At 52.1% G+C, this 16,838-nt stretch overlaps 1 protein-coding gene across 3 annotated transcripts in view; it reads right to left on the bottom strand.

Moving 5' to 3' along the window:
- PLCG1 (phospholipase C gamma 1) overlaps positions 1–16,838 on the bottom strand; it is a 38,800-nt gene that overhangs the window by 11,296 nt on the left and 10,666 nt on the right. For all 3 annotated transcript variants that reach the window (XM_024238629.3, XM_054542261.2, XM_009233588.4), the window contains exons 3-13: positions 4,675–4,827; positions 4,474–4,567; positions 4,284–4,331; positions 1,923–2,007; positions 1,734–1,817; positions 1,466–1,500; positions 1,183–1,255; positions 979–1,080; positions 625–743; positions 457–542; positions 262–382 (exon numbers count right to left, since the gene is read on the bottom strand). In XM_024238629.3, coding sequence (XP_024094397.2) covers positions 262–382; positions 457–542; positions 625–743; positions 979–1,080; positions 1,183–1,255; positions 1,466–1,500; positions 1,734–1,817; positions 1,923–2,007; positions 4,284–4,331; positions 4,474–4,567; positions 4,675–4,827 — 1,000 coding nt within the window. The remainder of the gene's footprint in view (positions 1–261; positions 383–456; positions 543–624; positions 744–978; positions 1,081–1,182; positions 1,256–1,465; positions 1,501–1,733; positions 1,818–1,922; positions 2,008–4,283; positions 4,332–4,473; positions 4,568–4,674; positions 4,828–16,838) is intronic.

Raw genomic sequence — 16,838 nt, 5'->3', positions numbered from 1 at the left:
GATGAGAAGAGCATGTGTTCTACAGTCTAAAGGACCCATGAAGAAGAGAGTGGGCCCAACATGTAGGAAACAGAAAGTGTAACTTGGGAAGCAACAGCTCAAGCAGGGAGCAGGTGACGAGGAGAGGCCAAGAGGAAGGACAAAGATGAAAGGCTGAGGGAGAGGGGACAGGGCATTCGAGGAGTCTTTCTGCCCTCTGTCCCTCTAGAAAGAGAGACCTGGAGCCAAGTTAACCCCTGGGTCATCCAGCCTCCGACTCACTCTGAGGCCACAAAGGCATGCTCCTTGATGGTATGCAGGACATCTGAGAACTTGATCTTGGTGGTAAGGGTGTGACCATGGTAAATAACTGGCATCCCATCTGGGCCGTCCCAGCAGTCCACTGGGAAGCAACATCACCATGGTCAAGCGGGCAGGCCTCCCATCTTCCCTCCCCCGGCCCTGGACCCCACGCACACTCAATGCAGCGACAGCCCATCCGCAGGCAGCGAGCATAGGCTTCCAAGGAGGACTCACTGGAGAACTGGTCCCCGGTCAGGTACCTGGAGAGGCAAGGAGAGGCAGGTATGGTCATATGGGCCCTCCTGGGAAGAAGCTGGGTGGGCCTGAAGGAGCCACACTCACGTGTTGTGCGAGGAGGAGATCCAGTAGTGGGAAAGAGGGTTGTTCATGGTGTCCGGGCATACTGCATCCAGCTGTGAGTTCCACACACTGTTCTCTTTGGAGAACAGGAAGGTGACAAACTGTCCAGGAACATGTGGAAGGGAAGAGAAAGTGAGTCCCTGCCCTGTCCAACCCAAGATGGTAGGTTGGGGGTAGGAGAGACAGTGCTCTGTCCCAACTGGGGGTAGGCAAGGTGCACAGTAGGTAGGAACAAGGTGGCATCCCTAAGGAGGGTCTAGCTCCTGGAGCCCAGATGGGGTCCTGGTCACCCCTACTCATTCTCTTGACAAAAAATGGGTGAAACATCGGGCTCACCTCATCCAGGAAGAAGTATGGCTCCTCGATCTCTCGTAAGGGGTCTCGGAGGAAGCTGAGCATGAACTCCTGCACCTGGAGGCGATCAACAGCCCACAGCTCCTGATGGGGTAGGGAGGGCAGGGGATGAGAGAAGCCTCCAGTCAGGGATGAGCCCAGCCCCCAACAACCTGACAGCCTGGGCCAATGTCAGCCCAGCCATACCCCCTGGTAGTCAAGAAGGAACTGCTGGAACTCAGGAAGGGACACTCGGCAAAGCTCCGGCCGCTCCCCAGCCCTGCAAGGAGAGAAGGTAAGCTAGCTAGTATGGTCAACAGACAACAAGGTGCCCCATGGAAGGCAGAACCCAACTCCCAGCCAGCACAGCTTCCCAGAATGGTCCTGCATGGTTCCCTACTCCCACTGCCTCCCACCTGGATCAAGAATCGCCCAGTGGAGAGATGAAGGGGGCCCAGGGAAAACCCCACCTCCCCACTCCAAACCAAACCTCAGAGTACTGGCTTCCAAGAAGGGGAGGTCCATCTGTAGGAAACAGAAGCTGGTCAGGGCAAGAACCCCTGAGAGGCCATATGGGAAAGGGGCTAGTAAGAAGGCAGGCTAGAGCAGCAGATGGGGGAAGGCCTCAAGAGGAGAAGAACTGGAGAAATGGCACCCAAAAGCCCCTAAGCAGGGCAGCAGGGCTGAGGCAGGCAGAGCTGGGGGGTGGGGTGGAGGAGCAGGGGCAGGGGTTGAGGGAGGGCAGGTGGCTCATGCACCGTCTTCTGGGCGCTGTACATGAGGCTGCGGTACAGCTGAGCAAACTGCCCGTAGGTGATGTCCCCGCTGCGCTGCTCCAGGTCCTGCATGGTATAGAGCAGGAGTGCCAGTCAGGCAGTCAGGCCCCCAGCTGCAGGGCTCTTGGCTTCCCCTGCCCCCATCTACAGACAGCCCTGGGTGGCACTTACCGTCAGCCGCTCTCGGAGGAAGCGCATGTTGGGGACCCGGTAGTTGACCTGGGACAGCATGTTCTTCAGGTCCTTGGCTGATATACTGAGAAAACAGGGACATCCCCAGTGGTCTCATCCAGCTTCTCATGACCTCTGACCTGTGGGTCGAGCCCACCTGGGGCTGGACAGGTAAACAACACTATTCTGGGAACCTGGAGTCCTGAGGGCAAGACTGGATCAGAACCCATGGGGTGACCAAGGTTAGTCCCTTCCTTTCTTTGGACCTCAGTTCCTCATCTGAGCAAAAAAAAAAAAAAAAAAAAAAAGCCTGTAATTCTGGCAAGGAAGATGTGAACAGATTCAGTAAAGTGGGTCAGGCATGAGAGGAAGAAAAACCACTCTCCAGGCCTCCCCTCCCACCGGCACTGCTCAGGCCTGTGCCAAGGTGGCAGTCAGCCTATCCAAGACAGAAGGCAGGGCTCACTCACAACTTCCCTGTTGGGGGCAGCACGGCAGCAGGTCCCTACCCGCTGCCCACTGGGATGCTGGGAGTTTGGTCCTCAGAACCCACTAACCCATGAGAGGGAGGAAGGAGGAGGTGCATGCTCCACTAAATACAATGACTGGCAGCTGGGCACCTCCTGGGGCTAGACAGGGCCTGGATCCAGGAAAGAAACTCAGAGAACAAGCGCCCCTGCTCTCCAGGGGTGTCCTGCCCAGGATGTGAGGCTGGGGACACTGCTGGACCTGGCAACAGGATGGGCAAGAAGGGGGAAGGGGGGGCTTTCTCTCCTGGAAGGTGGTGTCAAGGAGGGGAGGGGAGGGTGGGACCACCTCCTCTGGGCCCAAAGAGCCTGGGAGGAGGCACCAAAATTCCCCGAGGGGGCTGAGCGCCACACTGAGTGGATCAAGCACCGCGGAGGGAGGGCTGGCTCTGTACAGGCGCCGCCTCCTCTGATCCTCAGTCACCCAGGAAGTAGGTGCTATCAGGGTCCTTGTTTTCCAGTGAGGAAACAGAGGCCTTCTGGATGCAACTGCCTGCATCACCAACCTTGCCCTCTGTGGTCTCTTTCCTATCAGCATACGAACAGCTTGTTACTTCTTCCACCAAAAACACCTGTCTTGCCCCTGCTTAGCTCGCCAGCTACTGCCCTCTTCTTTGCTCCCCTCCACAGCAAAACTCCTTGCAAGGGTCATCTTGCTCCCTCTCATTCCCTTGAGCCCCTCACCGCTAGGCTGGCACCGCTCTTCTCACCATGTTAAATCCAAGGGTCAACGGTCAGATTTCACCACTGTCTTCTTCCTTGGGCTGCCAGAACTCAACACTCTCCGGGTTCTCCTCTTACCGCACTAGTTGTCCCCGACCCCTCCAATCTCTAATATGGGGGTAGTCTGGGATCAGCCACTGGATCCTGCCCTTTTCTTGGTCTGCTTGCCCCCTAGGTGATCTCACCCAGCCCTGTGGCTTTCAGTGTTATCTACATACTCCCAAGTTAAAATCTGTAGCCCCTACTGTGTATGTACCTAAACTCACTCTAACCACCTGCCTACTCAACATCTCTCCCTGGACAGCTAATAGGCACCAGAAAACTTAACATGCCTCAAACTGAACCCGAGCTTCCCTCCAAATGGGCTCGTCCCATGATCTTCTCATCTCAGTCAATGGCGACTCTGTTTTCCAGTTGCTCAAGCCAAAGAGCATATTATCCTCAATGCCTCTCACACCCCAAAATCAATCTGTTAAGGACATTCTTTCTGGCTCTATCTTCAAAATACAACATGGCCAAAATCCAGCCACTTCCTACCGTTACCATCATGATCCAAGGCCTCTCATTTTTCACCTGGAGTGTGGAAACAGCTCCTAACTGAGCTCTCCACACAGCAGCCAGAGTGACCCTGAGTAACCCAAGTCAGGTCACATCACTCCTCTCTTCACAACCCTTCCATGGGTTCCCATTTCTTTCAGGTCAAAGGACCTCACCATGGTGCAGCACCCACACCATCTGGTCTTTGCTCCCCCTTCTCTCCTTGGCCCCTCTGGCTGCCATACCAGGCCTCAGAGCCAGAGTTTCAGGGCACCCTTCACACACTGCTGGCCACCCTCACCTCCAGGACACCCAAAGCCAGTTCTGCACATCCAGTCTCTGCCCATAGCTGCAAGGCACACAGCATGTGGCTGGCTCCTCTCACCAGCTCACACCAAGGCCACCAGAGGACTTTGTGCAGAAAGCTACATGTGGCAGAACCTTCTGCCCCCTCCTGGCCCCACTTAAGGTCCCCTGGGTCCTCTGGCTCTCCAGGCAGCTACTGAGAGGCCCGGCTAAGGTTCTGGATGCCCATCCCCACCCTGCTGGGCTACAGCCACAGCTCAGTACTTACCGATCCTCACGATTCCGATCCACTGAGTAAAACTGCTTCCGGAGCCACCTGGAGAAAGAAGCCTGAGGTGAGGGCCACTTCTCCATCTACGGCCAGGCCTGGGAGATGTCTGGGCACACAAAGGTCTGCTGTCCCTGTCCCCCTGGTCCCTAATGCTCCCAGCCTTAACCCCTTCAGGAGTGGTTCTTACCTCTCAATCTGCAGCGGTGTGGGTGCCTGCAATGTATCCTCCATCAGCCAAGTTAAGCCCTTGATCCACATGTTCACTTCATCCTCAGATGTGGCTGTGAGCAAGGTATCAACAGCTGCCCCAAGGGCACATACCTCCCACTGGGCAGGAGCCAGCGGGCATTATCCTATCCTCTACCTCCTCCACCCCCTTGACTCCCACCTTGCAGGCTCAGCGTTTTCAGGCGAAATTCCATTCCATAGAGAATGACAAAGCAATGTGACTGGTCCGGCCGGAAAGCTGGGTCCTCTTGATAGCGATCAAAGTCCCGTGAGGTCTTCCCTGGGCGGATCTCCTTAATTTCACGAATATCAACTACGAAGGTAGCAAAGAGGCCAAGATTAAGCTGGGGTCTCCCAGAGTCAACACCGAAAGGAGGGCAGCCTGGTTTCCTCATTCTTACACTCTCTCTCAGGGAGGAACCCCAGAGGCAGAGCCAAGACTACTCAGTCACTCTGGTAATAAGAGGGCTGGGGTTGAGTCTAGGGATAGGCCTTTGCTAAGTAAGGGCTGAGATGTCAGAGAGGGCTATATAGGGGAAAGGCGGTTCTGTGGGGTGTCCCTTCCCTATCTTTGTTCCCTCACTGAGACATTTTGACCTGCAAAAGAGCTAGACTCCAGAAGGAGAAATAGGGACCCAAGGCTGTTCATGAGGACCACTTCCTGACACAAGGTACACACAAATCAAATCATAAAGTCCCAGAGGCAGGGCTGGGTAGGTCAAGATGGGCCTCAGGATCCCTGGGAGAAAGGAGGCTCTGGCCCAGACGACTGGTGCATCCCTGAAATGCCTAACTGCTAAGGACATCCCCACACAAGTCTCAGCAAGGGGCCTAATCCCCACCCCATCCCCCGACCAAGGCATTGGCTGTCCAAGAGCAGCAGCCATCCTGGACCCAGACCACCATTTTGCCTGGGACCATTTCCTTATCTTAGCTATCCAAGGCCCTTGCATGCTCCCCTGGCCTTCACAGGGCATAGTCAGAGAGGGACACGGGCTTGAATAGCAGATGACCTGCCTCAGCCACTAAAACTTGAGACAATGACGAGTAATTTATTTAACTTCTCAGAGCCTCAGTTTTACCATCTGTAAAGCAAAGGGCCTGACTGAGTTTCTCTAGAAGGCAGGGTGGTAGAAAAAACATGCACGAGCTCTGGGTGAGACTGGCTGAACTAAAATCCTAGCTCCACCTCACATTAGCTATGTGATCTCAAAGTGACAGCCACTCTGACCTCACTGCTACACTTGTGAAGAGAGTAACATAAGAGTAACACAATAGCATCAGAAAAATGTTGGTAAGATCAAAAGTCGTAACAGCCAGAAACACCCAGCACTATATGTGGGACATGGAGGGAGCCCATCCAATGGACTCCTCTGCTCCCTCAGCAAAGGTGCACAGGCTCTGACACACTCTCCAGCACAGGGAGGGGCTGCCCGCTGGCTGGAGGGCAGACATTCCAGCCCAGAAATCACCGATTTAAGGTAGATTAGGTCAAAGGAAAAAAGCTTGGCTTAACCAACAGCTATGACTTTCTTTGAGTATTCCCCAAGCTCTGAAGCCTCTTAAAATGCTCTAAACCCAGACTGGCCTGGTAACTTCGGAGCCAGATGCAGTGCCAGCATTTGCCTGGCCAGCCCCCACCCCAGGAGCCCTTCCAGCCCAAACTGCACACCAACCTGCCTGGAATGTCCTAACGGCCCAACTCCCCCAGAGGCTCTCTTCCTGTCCTGTCCCTCTAGCAACTGCCACAAAACTTCATATCTATCCCACCTGGAACAGTGGGCATTGCTTCTGGCCCTAACCCTAGCTCCCCGACACATTTCTGGTTCCACCTGGAACCACCTGTCCCCTCAGCAAACCCCTCCAGCCTGTCCTCCAGCTGAGAGTCCTGCCTTTTCTGCTGTTTTCCCTGACCCCTGGTTCTCACCAATCAGCCATCCTTCCCCAGTCTTCTGGCTCTTCATAAAACATTATTCTGATCCCCCTAGACCTCATTCAAGCCCCTCCTGAGGCTGCCCACTGCCAGTCTAAGGAGAACAAACAACAAACACCTTCTATGGCCTTGAAGGCTCTTTGTGACAGGGCTCAGGAATTTACTTCCCCAGCTTTTGCCCTTTCACCCTCTCTGCTCCATCCACACTAAGCCACACCTAAGGCAAGGATAGCTGTTGCTTCCCATCCCTATTTCATCTTGATTCCTAGTCTGGAAATGTCCACCTCCAAGGCTCCCTTCTCTTCCACCAAGGGCCCAGCTGAGAAGTTCCTTCCTGTGGTACTAATACACTTGATGCCTCGTGCATACAAACATGTACATACATTGCTCACATAGCTAAGGCCAGGCAGGGCCCCTCCAGGGCTTGCTTAATGACTGAATGAAGAAATGAAAAACGCAGGTACACAGGCAGAAGGAGGGAAAACCAAATAGGGATGGGGAACAAAAATGAATAGTTACACTCGGGTAGAAACAGGGGCAGGGAGAACTGGGCCATAAAAGACCTAACCGAGAACACAGGGCTTCCAAGGACAGAAGGAGGAGCTTCCATCAGGGGAAATGGCTAGATCAGAAACTGCAGAACAACCACAAACTCTGCCTTTTGAAACAGAAACCAGTCTGCTCTTCCGGTGTGGAGCTGCTGTCATCCCCCTCCCACACCTTCTTGCAAAGGTGAGTGTGACTGTACACACACACACACATGCACACACACACACACAGAGTCAACAGGCCTGTACTCCTGCACACATTTCCATTGAGATCAGTTGAAGGCAGAACAGGCGCCTGAGATAGGGACCAGGTAGGCACAGCGCAGCTCCAGGCCAGGCATCCAACGCTCCCAAGTTCCTGTTGGCCACACCTGGTCCCTTGTACTGTCTTCCATAAGAAGGCACCAGCCTGGCCCTGGCAGCACAGTGAGATGCTCTACTAGGTTCTTGAAAGCCACATCCTGTGCTACCTCCCAACCTCACCCTTCATCTTCCTGCCTCCCAGAACAAATATGGCAGCATCCTCTTTCCTGAGAGAGCCAGAGCTGGTCCCCAGGAATTCACAAGGAGACTCCCCAGAGAGGAATGGCCTCTGCCCTGGTTGCAGGTGACAGTGAGAATGATCCAGTCTGGCACAGTCTGGGTCAGACCTCCCTGCCATTAGTCAGGAGGATAGGAAAAGAGACCTTCCCAGAACTTAGGAGCTTGAGAAGGGGAGAACTACTTAGGGGAGTAGGAAAGTCACACCTTATACCCAAAAATCCATGACCTAGCACTCCTCCCCAACTCAGAACCATGAGAGAACAACATTCAGGGGAACTCTGGGGAAAAGAAAAGCCAGGGGTACGAAGAGGCCGTCACTATGAAGAAGATGGGGCAGTGAGAAGGAGGAACTCTTTGAGAACAAGGGCAGGATCCCACAAGTAGCAGCCCAGAGGCCTGATGTATAGCATGATGACAAAGGCCTAATGCCCAGGCTCGCCTTGACCCAAGACGGCACAGCCCAGCCAGCACAGCCCATTAGGGCTGCAGCGTATTCATTCTACCCAGCACCAGGTCCCCAGGCCCATGGTGATGGCTGCCCAGGCTTCAGGAATGGCACCATGTCCCCAAGCCCACAGTGAATGCTGCCTGGGCTTCAGGAATGGCCTGGGCATTACCATTCCAAATGTGGCTATGGTAGACAGTGACAAGATAAGCTGCTTGGGGTAGTGAGGGGGATTTAGTCCCTTATATTGAATCTCTCACAAACTCTCATGAAGAAACAGACTCAGTCTTTCTTAAGGGGCTCTGAAGTAATGAGGGACCACACACACCTGTGCCTGGACTGTATATCACATGTCAGCTCTGAGGACTGAGAACTTTCTTATAAGCCAGGCTTCCTGGTGCCCCAGGCAGAATCCTGGGGCCTTGCTCTGCTCCCTGCCCTGGTGGAGATCTGCCTTCTCCTGCTCTTTCAAGAAGCTTTCCCTGACCATCCCCTTCCCAGCTTAGTGACGAGAACCACACAGCTCTTAAATTCTAGCTATGAGGCCCTGGCAGTCCCTCACTCTTTCGGTCTCAGTTTCCCCATTAGGAAACTGGAAATTCCTCTTACCTCACATGGTTGCTGTGAGGGCCATGCTGGGAAGTGCTGGTAATAGAGAATTCTGGAGACAGCCCACCTGTCTACCTGTGTGCCTAGTGCCATTCACACGGAGCCTACAAAAACTGGCAGTAGTGGAGAAAAATAAGGCCACTTGCCAAGGCTCCACTAGGTGCAAACCCAAACTTAGGTGAAATAAAGATGGTCCATGAAGAGAAGAATACAAGCAGCTATTTCCCCAGCTCAAAAAGAAGCCTGGCAGGGATGGGGGCATTGTATGGGGAGAAGGGGGACTCTTACAGACTTGTGTACAGATAAGCATATGCAGACACGCTGCTTCCTGAGCCTGCAGTGCCCCACCAGCACACTCACCAATAGTCTGAGGCACGTGCATCCCCAAAGATCAAGTTTCAAATCCTGGCTCCAAGCATATAGCTAGGCCTTGGCAAGTCTGCAGTCCTCTCTGGTTCATCATAAGATGAAGGCTTTCGTGGGAGTAGACCCACAACAGACCCTTACATGTAGGCACACTACCTCACAGATACCCACATAGGATGGTCAGCCTTGGCCTGCCCTTACCACGCCCAACCTCGAATTCATGTGTGTTTTGTTTTCTGGGCAGAAGGAAATGTGCCTGCTGCCTGGCACCTGGGGCCAGCTCTAAGCATTAAGGCAAAATGCCACAAGACTGAATTTGTAAAATAAAAGCTTATATGACGAGGCCAGGGAGACTGGGAAGAGCAATGTTCCTTTTCCATCTCTTCCCTCTTCTCCCCTCCCTTCTCAGCCCAGGGACAGACTCCTGGCCTGAGACCACAGAGATTAGAGACCAGCAGTTACTCAGAGCGGAGCTTCTGGGCCATGCAGTCCTGGACCGCATCCCCCTTTTGAACATGCCAGTAATGGCAGTTGCTTTCCTTTTAAAAGAGGAGCCTGTTTCCTCATCTGAGCCACCCTATGCCCAAGCACTCTGGGAGCTGTGAAGCTATACAACCCTCAGGGCCAGCTGAGAATCTGCCTCTGCAGGAGAGTAAGCCCCCACCCTGAGACAGCACCCAATCCACTGAGTGGGGAGAGAGGGTGCTGTCGAAGGGACAAGCTACATGGCGGGCAGCCAGTCTGGAACCTGGGAAAGGGAGAAGACAATCACCACAGAGGACCCATCTGTGTGCCTGGCTGTTCTGAAGGTACGGCTGCTTCCTGTCTGTGACTCCTGCTCCCACCCGGACTCCCCCGAGACATCAGGCCAAGTCGCAGGCCTGCCACCAGCTCTCTTCCTGTCCAGTAAAGTGGGATAACCACCCTGTCTGGCCACCACGAGGATGTGCATAAGTATTCCTGTTGCCCCAGCAGAGTTCAAGGACAGCAGGAACCCTAGGGAAGAGAAAGAGAAGAGCAAAGGCAGGGCTCCTCAGAGCACAGCCAGTGAGAGCCAGCCAATCCTGCCCTAGGGGGCAGACACATGGCAGGCCCTAGAAGGGGGAGAGGGAGCCCAATCATCAAATCCAAGACTCTAAATTAGATCTAAGTTTCTTGTTGGAACCTGTGTCCTAGTATCCCCTGTGCTCGAAAAAGCCACTTCCAAATAGCCCAACAGACAGAGGTCCCCCAAATTTATAAGCCTGTTAACCACTCATCAGGCAAAAAGGGTGTAGAGAGGTATTATGAGCAAAAGCACTGGCAAGGTGGGCAGGAGGCCTGGACCCATCTCTCTGAGCCTCATTTTCTTCATCTGCAAAACAGAATCACCACTCCTGGCACCTCCTTCATTGGACTACAGTGAGATGCCCACGAGATAAGAGATACAAAAGTGATTTAATCAGAAAGGGACAGGAGGACATACTGAAAACTAAACCCACCAAATGATGAAGACATGGCCAAGAAAAACATAACAAAAAGTACCCCAAATTTCTGAACATGAAACATGCTTTCACTGAAATATTTCTCTGGGTCTGGGTGTCTCGCTCTGTTGCCCAGGCTGGAGTGCAGTGGTGCAATCTTGGCTCACTGCAACCTCCGCCTCCGGGGTTCAAGTGATTCTCATACCTCAGTCTCCCAAGTAGCTGGGATTACAGATGCACACCACCATGCCCAGCTGATTTTTGTATTTTTAGTAGAGACGGGGTTTCACCATGTTGGCCAGCTGCTCTCAAACTCCTGACCTCAAGTGATTCGCCTGCCTCGGCCTCCCAAAGTGCTGGGATTAGAAGCATGAGCAACCATGCCCTGTCTGAAATATTTATCTTCAGAGAGGGTTTTCCCTTTATAAAGCGCATACGCTCACTTTAGAAGGCTGAGGCAAGAGGACTGCTTGAGGCCAGGAGTTCAAGACCTGTCTGGGTAACAGAGGAAGACCCCACCTCTGCAAAAAAATAAAAATTAAAAAAACTTAGCTAGACATGGTAGCACATGCCTGTAGTCCCAGCTACTTGGGAGGCAGTGGGAAAGATCACTTGAGCCCAAGGGTTTGAGGCTGCAGATGAGTAGGAAGCTCTATGAGCTATGATCACAGTACTGTACTCCAGCCTGGCCAACAAAGCGAGATCCTTTCTCTAAAAACACAAAACAAAAACACAAAACCCAAAGTGTGTAAGCTAACCTGATGTAAATGGTAGCAAAAACTATCCATTTAAACATGCATGGAATAAAGAAATTTTGTAACTTAAAAAAACTGCAACTCATAGTAAATATGAAAGGTCTCTTTAAAATCTAAAGAGCTTGAAAGAGGTAAGCGAAGATTTCCTGGACAGGTTCCTTCCCTTCTGGGGGTTTTTACTACCCCCACCTGTGGCCTGTGGACCCCAGAACCCCTCAAGGCCTGTGTGCCCCGCTCTGAAGAGGGCACTGGAGGAAGGCAGGGAAAGCCCAGCCCTCCTCAAAAGGGTCCAAGTCCAATTAACACAACACAGACACCAGCCCATGTCTCCCCATACTCCTTCCTGCCTCAGCCTTTGCACAAGCCACTCCTACCTCCTCACTTAAGCCCCCACCAGGCCCAGGCCAGGGGCACACTAGGTGCCCCCTCCTCTCTTGTGTGTCACCACTTGTCACACCTGCTGGTGCTTCCCTGGTGTCTTAGGCCACTGGCCTATGAGCTCCTCCAAGGAAGAAACCACATTTGACTCTTCTCTCCATTCCCTACCAGTCCAACACAAACCCAGGGCCTGGGGAGGCCTCAAAATGTTTAGAGTACTTAAGAGCAGGAGTAAACACATGGGAGTTAGATTCCAGAGCTAATTATCTAACAGGCAGCAAAGGCCACAGATGCTCAAAGATGGTACTAGAAAGATGGTATCAAGGATGGCTTCCTGGAAGAGGTGGCACAGTGGGCCACAGAGACTGTGGGGCTACAACAAATACTGAAAATGCAGTGGTCAGTGAGGTAACAATGGGAACAGAAAAAGAAGAAGCAGGCACAGTTGTGGGGAATGTGACCCCTGGGGGCAAGTACAGTCTGGAAACACTGGGAGGTCCTTACATAAAGATTCCTATAGCCAGTGGGAACCATGGGAAGCTAACAGAGCTTTGGGAAAAACAGAACAGTAAAAGCAGCAGGATGCTGAGCACCCACGCCCTGCTGGGCCCTAAGCCAAGACCATGAGGAGATTCAGGAGAGTGATCCCAGGGGTCAGAAGAGGTGTGTAGATCTCCAAAATGACTTCTCACCAATCACCCTCTCCACATGTAGCCTGTGGCAAACAGATGAGCCCCTCCCAGTTCCCCACCCCCGTACCAAAGAAAATACACAGCCAGGACCTAGGAGAGCATTAATGGAGCTAAGCCTTCTCCACCAGAGGATGCTGAAAGACGGACAAAGAAAAGTTCCAGCAGAAGTGAGTATCATCTGGGCCACTTCTGGCCCCCTACCTCAGTCAGCCCATCCCCAGGTTCCTATACAACTCCCTGTGGGGTAGGGCAGGCACTGCACTGCAGATCCCCCTTCACAGGCAGCCAGAGGCACAGGGGCTCTGCACCCATCAGGACCATACGGCTTTGGCAAGGTTTTTGCAGCTCTGAAGGAAAAGGATGGAGGTAGCCAAAGAAGAGACAAAGATAGGACCTAGACACAGGTGGGAAGGAAGCCTGATGCAGTAGTAGCCAGGCCACAGGATGGTCAGCATTTCCAAGCTGGCTGTGTATGCCCAAAGCCTGTGGAAAGGGTAAGAGTTCCCCTCTCCCTCTCATTCCTCTCTCTTCCTGAGACTATAATATTCCTCCTTCTGCCTCTCAGTAGAAACATACTCACAAATCTGAGGTTTCCCTAAGCACATCTGGCTGCCACCAAAGGAAGGCCAAAGTGGAGGGGTGGGTAGCTATCCATTTCCATTTTACAAACAAGGATCTGGGTTCAGAGACTTCCGAGGTCACAGGGTTATATGGCAAAGGGAAGGCAATGGTGGGGCTTACTGTCCTTCCCATTACTGTGCAGCAGCTGCCTTCAAACCAGACCCGCGGGCAGCGAGTTGGACAAGCTTGGTCTAGATTTTAGACAAATCTCTTTGAAACAATGAGGAAACAGAGGGTCCAAAGGGTCTTGTCGTGGTCATATGGTGCGTCATGGCAGAACTGGGACACTCTGCAGTGTCCCCACAGCAGCTGCTACCCCTGACACTGGGTATACAGAGAAACACAGAGCAGCCATAGCCAGCCTTTGTACCATCCAGGCAGGCAGCCCTCTTCCCTAGGACTCTAAATTAATCTTACCTATTTCAGAGGTAAGAACAGAATCCAAAGGAAGGAAGGGAAAGGAGGTCCCACCCAGAGAAATTAAAGCTGGAAGAGCACTCAGCAGTGATCTATTTGGCTTATGCAGTCATTCCATCATCTGATCAAACATTTATCAGGCATCCATCTACTCCATGTCAGGCCCTGGGCTGGGTCCTAGGGAAACAGAGATCAATAAGGCATTTGAGTTCCTGCCTTTGAGAAAACCCCTGCCTGATGGAGGAAACAGATGGGGAAGCAGATAACTATGAGGTCATGCAAAGAGTAGAACAACAGGGAGGTGTCTGTGGAGCTGAGTGTGTGTAGAGCAATGTCTTGGAGTGCTCTGTAAAAGCCAGGTCTGGAGGGCTGACAAGCACACATTAGGCAGAGGGGTTCATGGAAACCAAGACAGAGGTGCAGGAGTCCACTATGTTCCACAAACAGGGCATTCAGAGTATCATGGATGAGAAGGGAGAGAAGATGGCCTATACCAAGCCTTGACTGCCACAGTAGGGAAAGGTGGCTTTCCCCAACTTTTCTGCACAAGCCCACAAGATTCTCCAGGCAGCCATGGGTCAGCCTCTGTGTCAGGAGCCTAGTGTGCTCCAAACTCTGCCTCCCTTGCAGACTGATGCTGCCTAAGTTCTTTCTAGATGGCCTGTGTATGCCAGGCTCCTGGCTACAGGAGAGAGACTGGGGACCTACCAGGGCCATGTTTCAGGGATGCCCAGGACCTCAAAAGTCCCTCATAAAATGCTCCCCCACATAGTATACTCAGGCTACTTGGAGAACCAGAGCACTGGGTATAAGTCACTTTTAAAATTTTTCTTTATATTTTATAGAGATGGGTCTCGCTATGTTGCCCAAGCTTGTCTCAAACTCCTGGCCTCAAGTGATCCTCTCACCTCGGCCTCCCAACGTGCTGGGATTACAGGTGTGAGCCACCATGCCTGGCCCATAAGTCACTCTGTTGTCCAGGCTGGAGTGCAGTGGCACCACCAGGGCTCACTGTAGCCTCTTCCTCCCCAGGTGCAGGTGGATCCTCCCACCTTGGCCTTTCAGGTAGCTGGGACTACAGGCAAACCACGACACCAGGCTAATTATATTTTTTGCAGAGATGGTGTTTTGCCATGTTGCCCAGGCTGTTCTTGAACTCCTGGGCTCAAATGACTCGCCATTCTTGGCCTCCCAAAGAGCTGGGATTACAGGCATGAATCACCGTGCCTGACCCATAAATCACTTATCTATAGTCCTCCTTCCTGATCCCTCAGAGCAATCAACACGGTTGATCACGCCCTCTCTCCCTGAAGCTCTGCCCTTGATTTCTCCTGCACAACCTTGCCTGGTTTTCATGCTTCTTTGTGCGCTACAGGCCTACCTGCATTTAGCAATGGCCTTGGTCAAGGCTCAGGTCAAGGTCCTCTCTTCCGGCGCTCTGCCTTCTTCCTCATCAGTGTCAGCCATGCCCACACCCTTAATTACCTCCTATGTACAGATAATTCACAAACAGCCTAGCCTAGCCTAGTCCTCTCCTCTTAAGCTTCAGATCCTTCAATTCAGCTGCCTACTTGCTATCCCCACTCTTTATCTCAAAACATCTCAAAGACAACTCCTCAAAACCAAACACTGTCTTCTCTCTCTCACCAGAACCCAGGCCTCTTGCCATACCCCCTGGGTCAGCTAAGAGCATCACCATTCAAACAGGTATCCAAACTCCAAACTTCAGAATGATCCTTTGCATCTCCTTTTCTCTCACCAGCCCCCAATCCGCCCTCTGACAAGTCCTACTGGCTTTACTATTCAAAATTAACCATACGTTCTGAGCACCTACATGAGAGACATTAAACTAGATACTTGGAATACAAGTACCTCAAGGAGCTTGAATGTGGAAGGAAAAATTAGATATGAGTATTATGCTAGATAGCTTACGTTAGAGTCCACAGACAAATACTATGAGAAGCTGAGAAGTAGAGGACGAAGTAGTTACTACCTCTGCTGGGTGGGAAGAGACGATGAGCAACAGCAGCATCTGGCATCCTGACACTCATTTCTTGCATATTTACTTTGCATAGACATTGTATAAAGCTCTTGATAAGATTGCCTTACAAGGATAAAAACTGCCTTATATTTTATCCTTGAAAATAACACTATGAAGTAAGTATTAGGGTCCCCAATTCCCAAGTGAGGAAACTGAGCACAAAGAGGTTAATTAACTTACCTAAGGTGGCAGTTGGTGAGTGGCAAAGCCAACAATACTTCAAAGCCAAGACTGCCTGTACCCTAGACGTGTGCTCTGTAATGCCTCAGAATCCTTGTTGGAAGTGGCCAAGCAGGGCCAGCACAGACAGAAGGGGAGGATGGAGAGGACTCCAGGTTGCGTGATGCATTCCTGCTTCACAGTATTTATTACAGTAGTAGCCATACATGTATCTTAAGGCTGTCTGATTGTTTTCTCCACTAGAGTGTAAACTCCTTGAGAGACTGCACCATGTCTGTCATCTTCAATGCTCCATGCCTACCAAGAACTTAATAAGGTTTTGGGGACCTTATTCAAGAAAAATACAATGAAAGCATCACTGCTATACAACCTGTTCCTGCTCACTAGATAAATGAGGCCCTCCTGACCACAGCCCAGCATATCTCCAAGTCTCTCTCTGCTGCCCTGTCTCTGCAGAGCCCTCTCACAAGGCAGAGGAAATGGAATGGGTTGGGAGAAGAAATAAAAATCTGCGGTCTCCCTCCCACAAGGAAACAACAGGTGCCTAGGACTCATAGTGGTGGGGGAAGCGTCAGAGCAATAGGGGCTGAGGTAGGGAGACAAGTGGGAGAGGGAGAATAGAGGCCTTCCCCTCTGCCACTCACTGAACCCCATGACATCTCACCACCCCAACCTTGGCTCCTGCCTCTTTGGTTTCTGTGTTACTGCCACCTCTTGGATGGTAAATGTGGGTTTAGTCCTTAAGCCTCCAACAGAGTAAATCTGTGAGGTTGGAGACCTTCTAAATAATGACTGGAAGTCATCAGGTCAGAGGCCTGCTTGCTGAGACATCCTGCTTCAGCAGAACCCACTAGGCTCTCCTGTTTTAGAGCTACTTGACCCAGCCACCACAGCATCTGGCTGCATTCCCTTTGGGCCATGCCAGCCCAAGCCAAGCCACTCTCCTGTCCCCTTTTTGCTTCCTGGGAAACAGGGCCCCAGTGAGTGATCTAGTCTCTGACCTCACTCCAAGGTGCCAGGGATCTCATTCACTCACTGCCTGCCCAGAAAGCCCAGCTTAAATTTTTTTTTTTTTTTTAAGAGATGGAGTCTTGCTCTGTCGCCCAGGCTGGAGTGCAATGGCGTGATCTTGGCTCACTGCAACCTCTGCCTCCCGCGTTCAAGCAATTATCCTGCCTCAGCTTCCTGAGTAGCTGGGTTACAGGAGCCCGACACCACGCCTGGTTAATTTTTGTATTTTTAGTAGAGATGGGATTTCACCATCTTAGCCAGGCTGGTCTTGAACTCCTGACTTCATGATCCACCCACCTCGGCCTCCCAAAGTGCTGGGATT

The sequence above is a fragment of the Pongo abelii genome, chromosome 21 (genome assembly GCF_028885655.2).
Source record: "Pongo abelii isolate AG06213 chromosome 21, NHGRI_mPonAbe1-v2.0_pri, whole genome shotgun sequence".
Taxonomy (NCBI): Eukaryota; Metazoa; Chordata; class Mammalia; order Primates; family Hominidae; genus Pongo; species Pongo abelii.
This window is presented reverse-complemented; position numbering and strand designations above follow the sequence as displayed.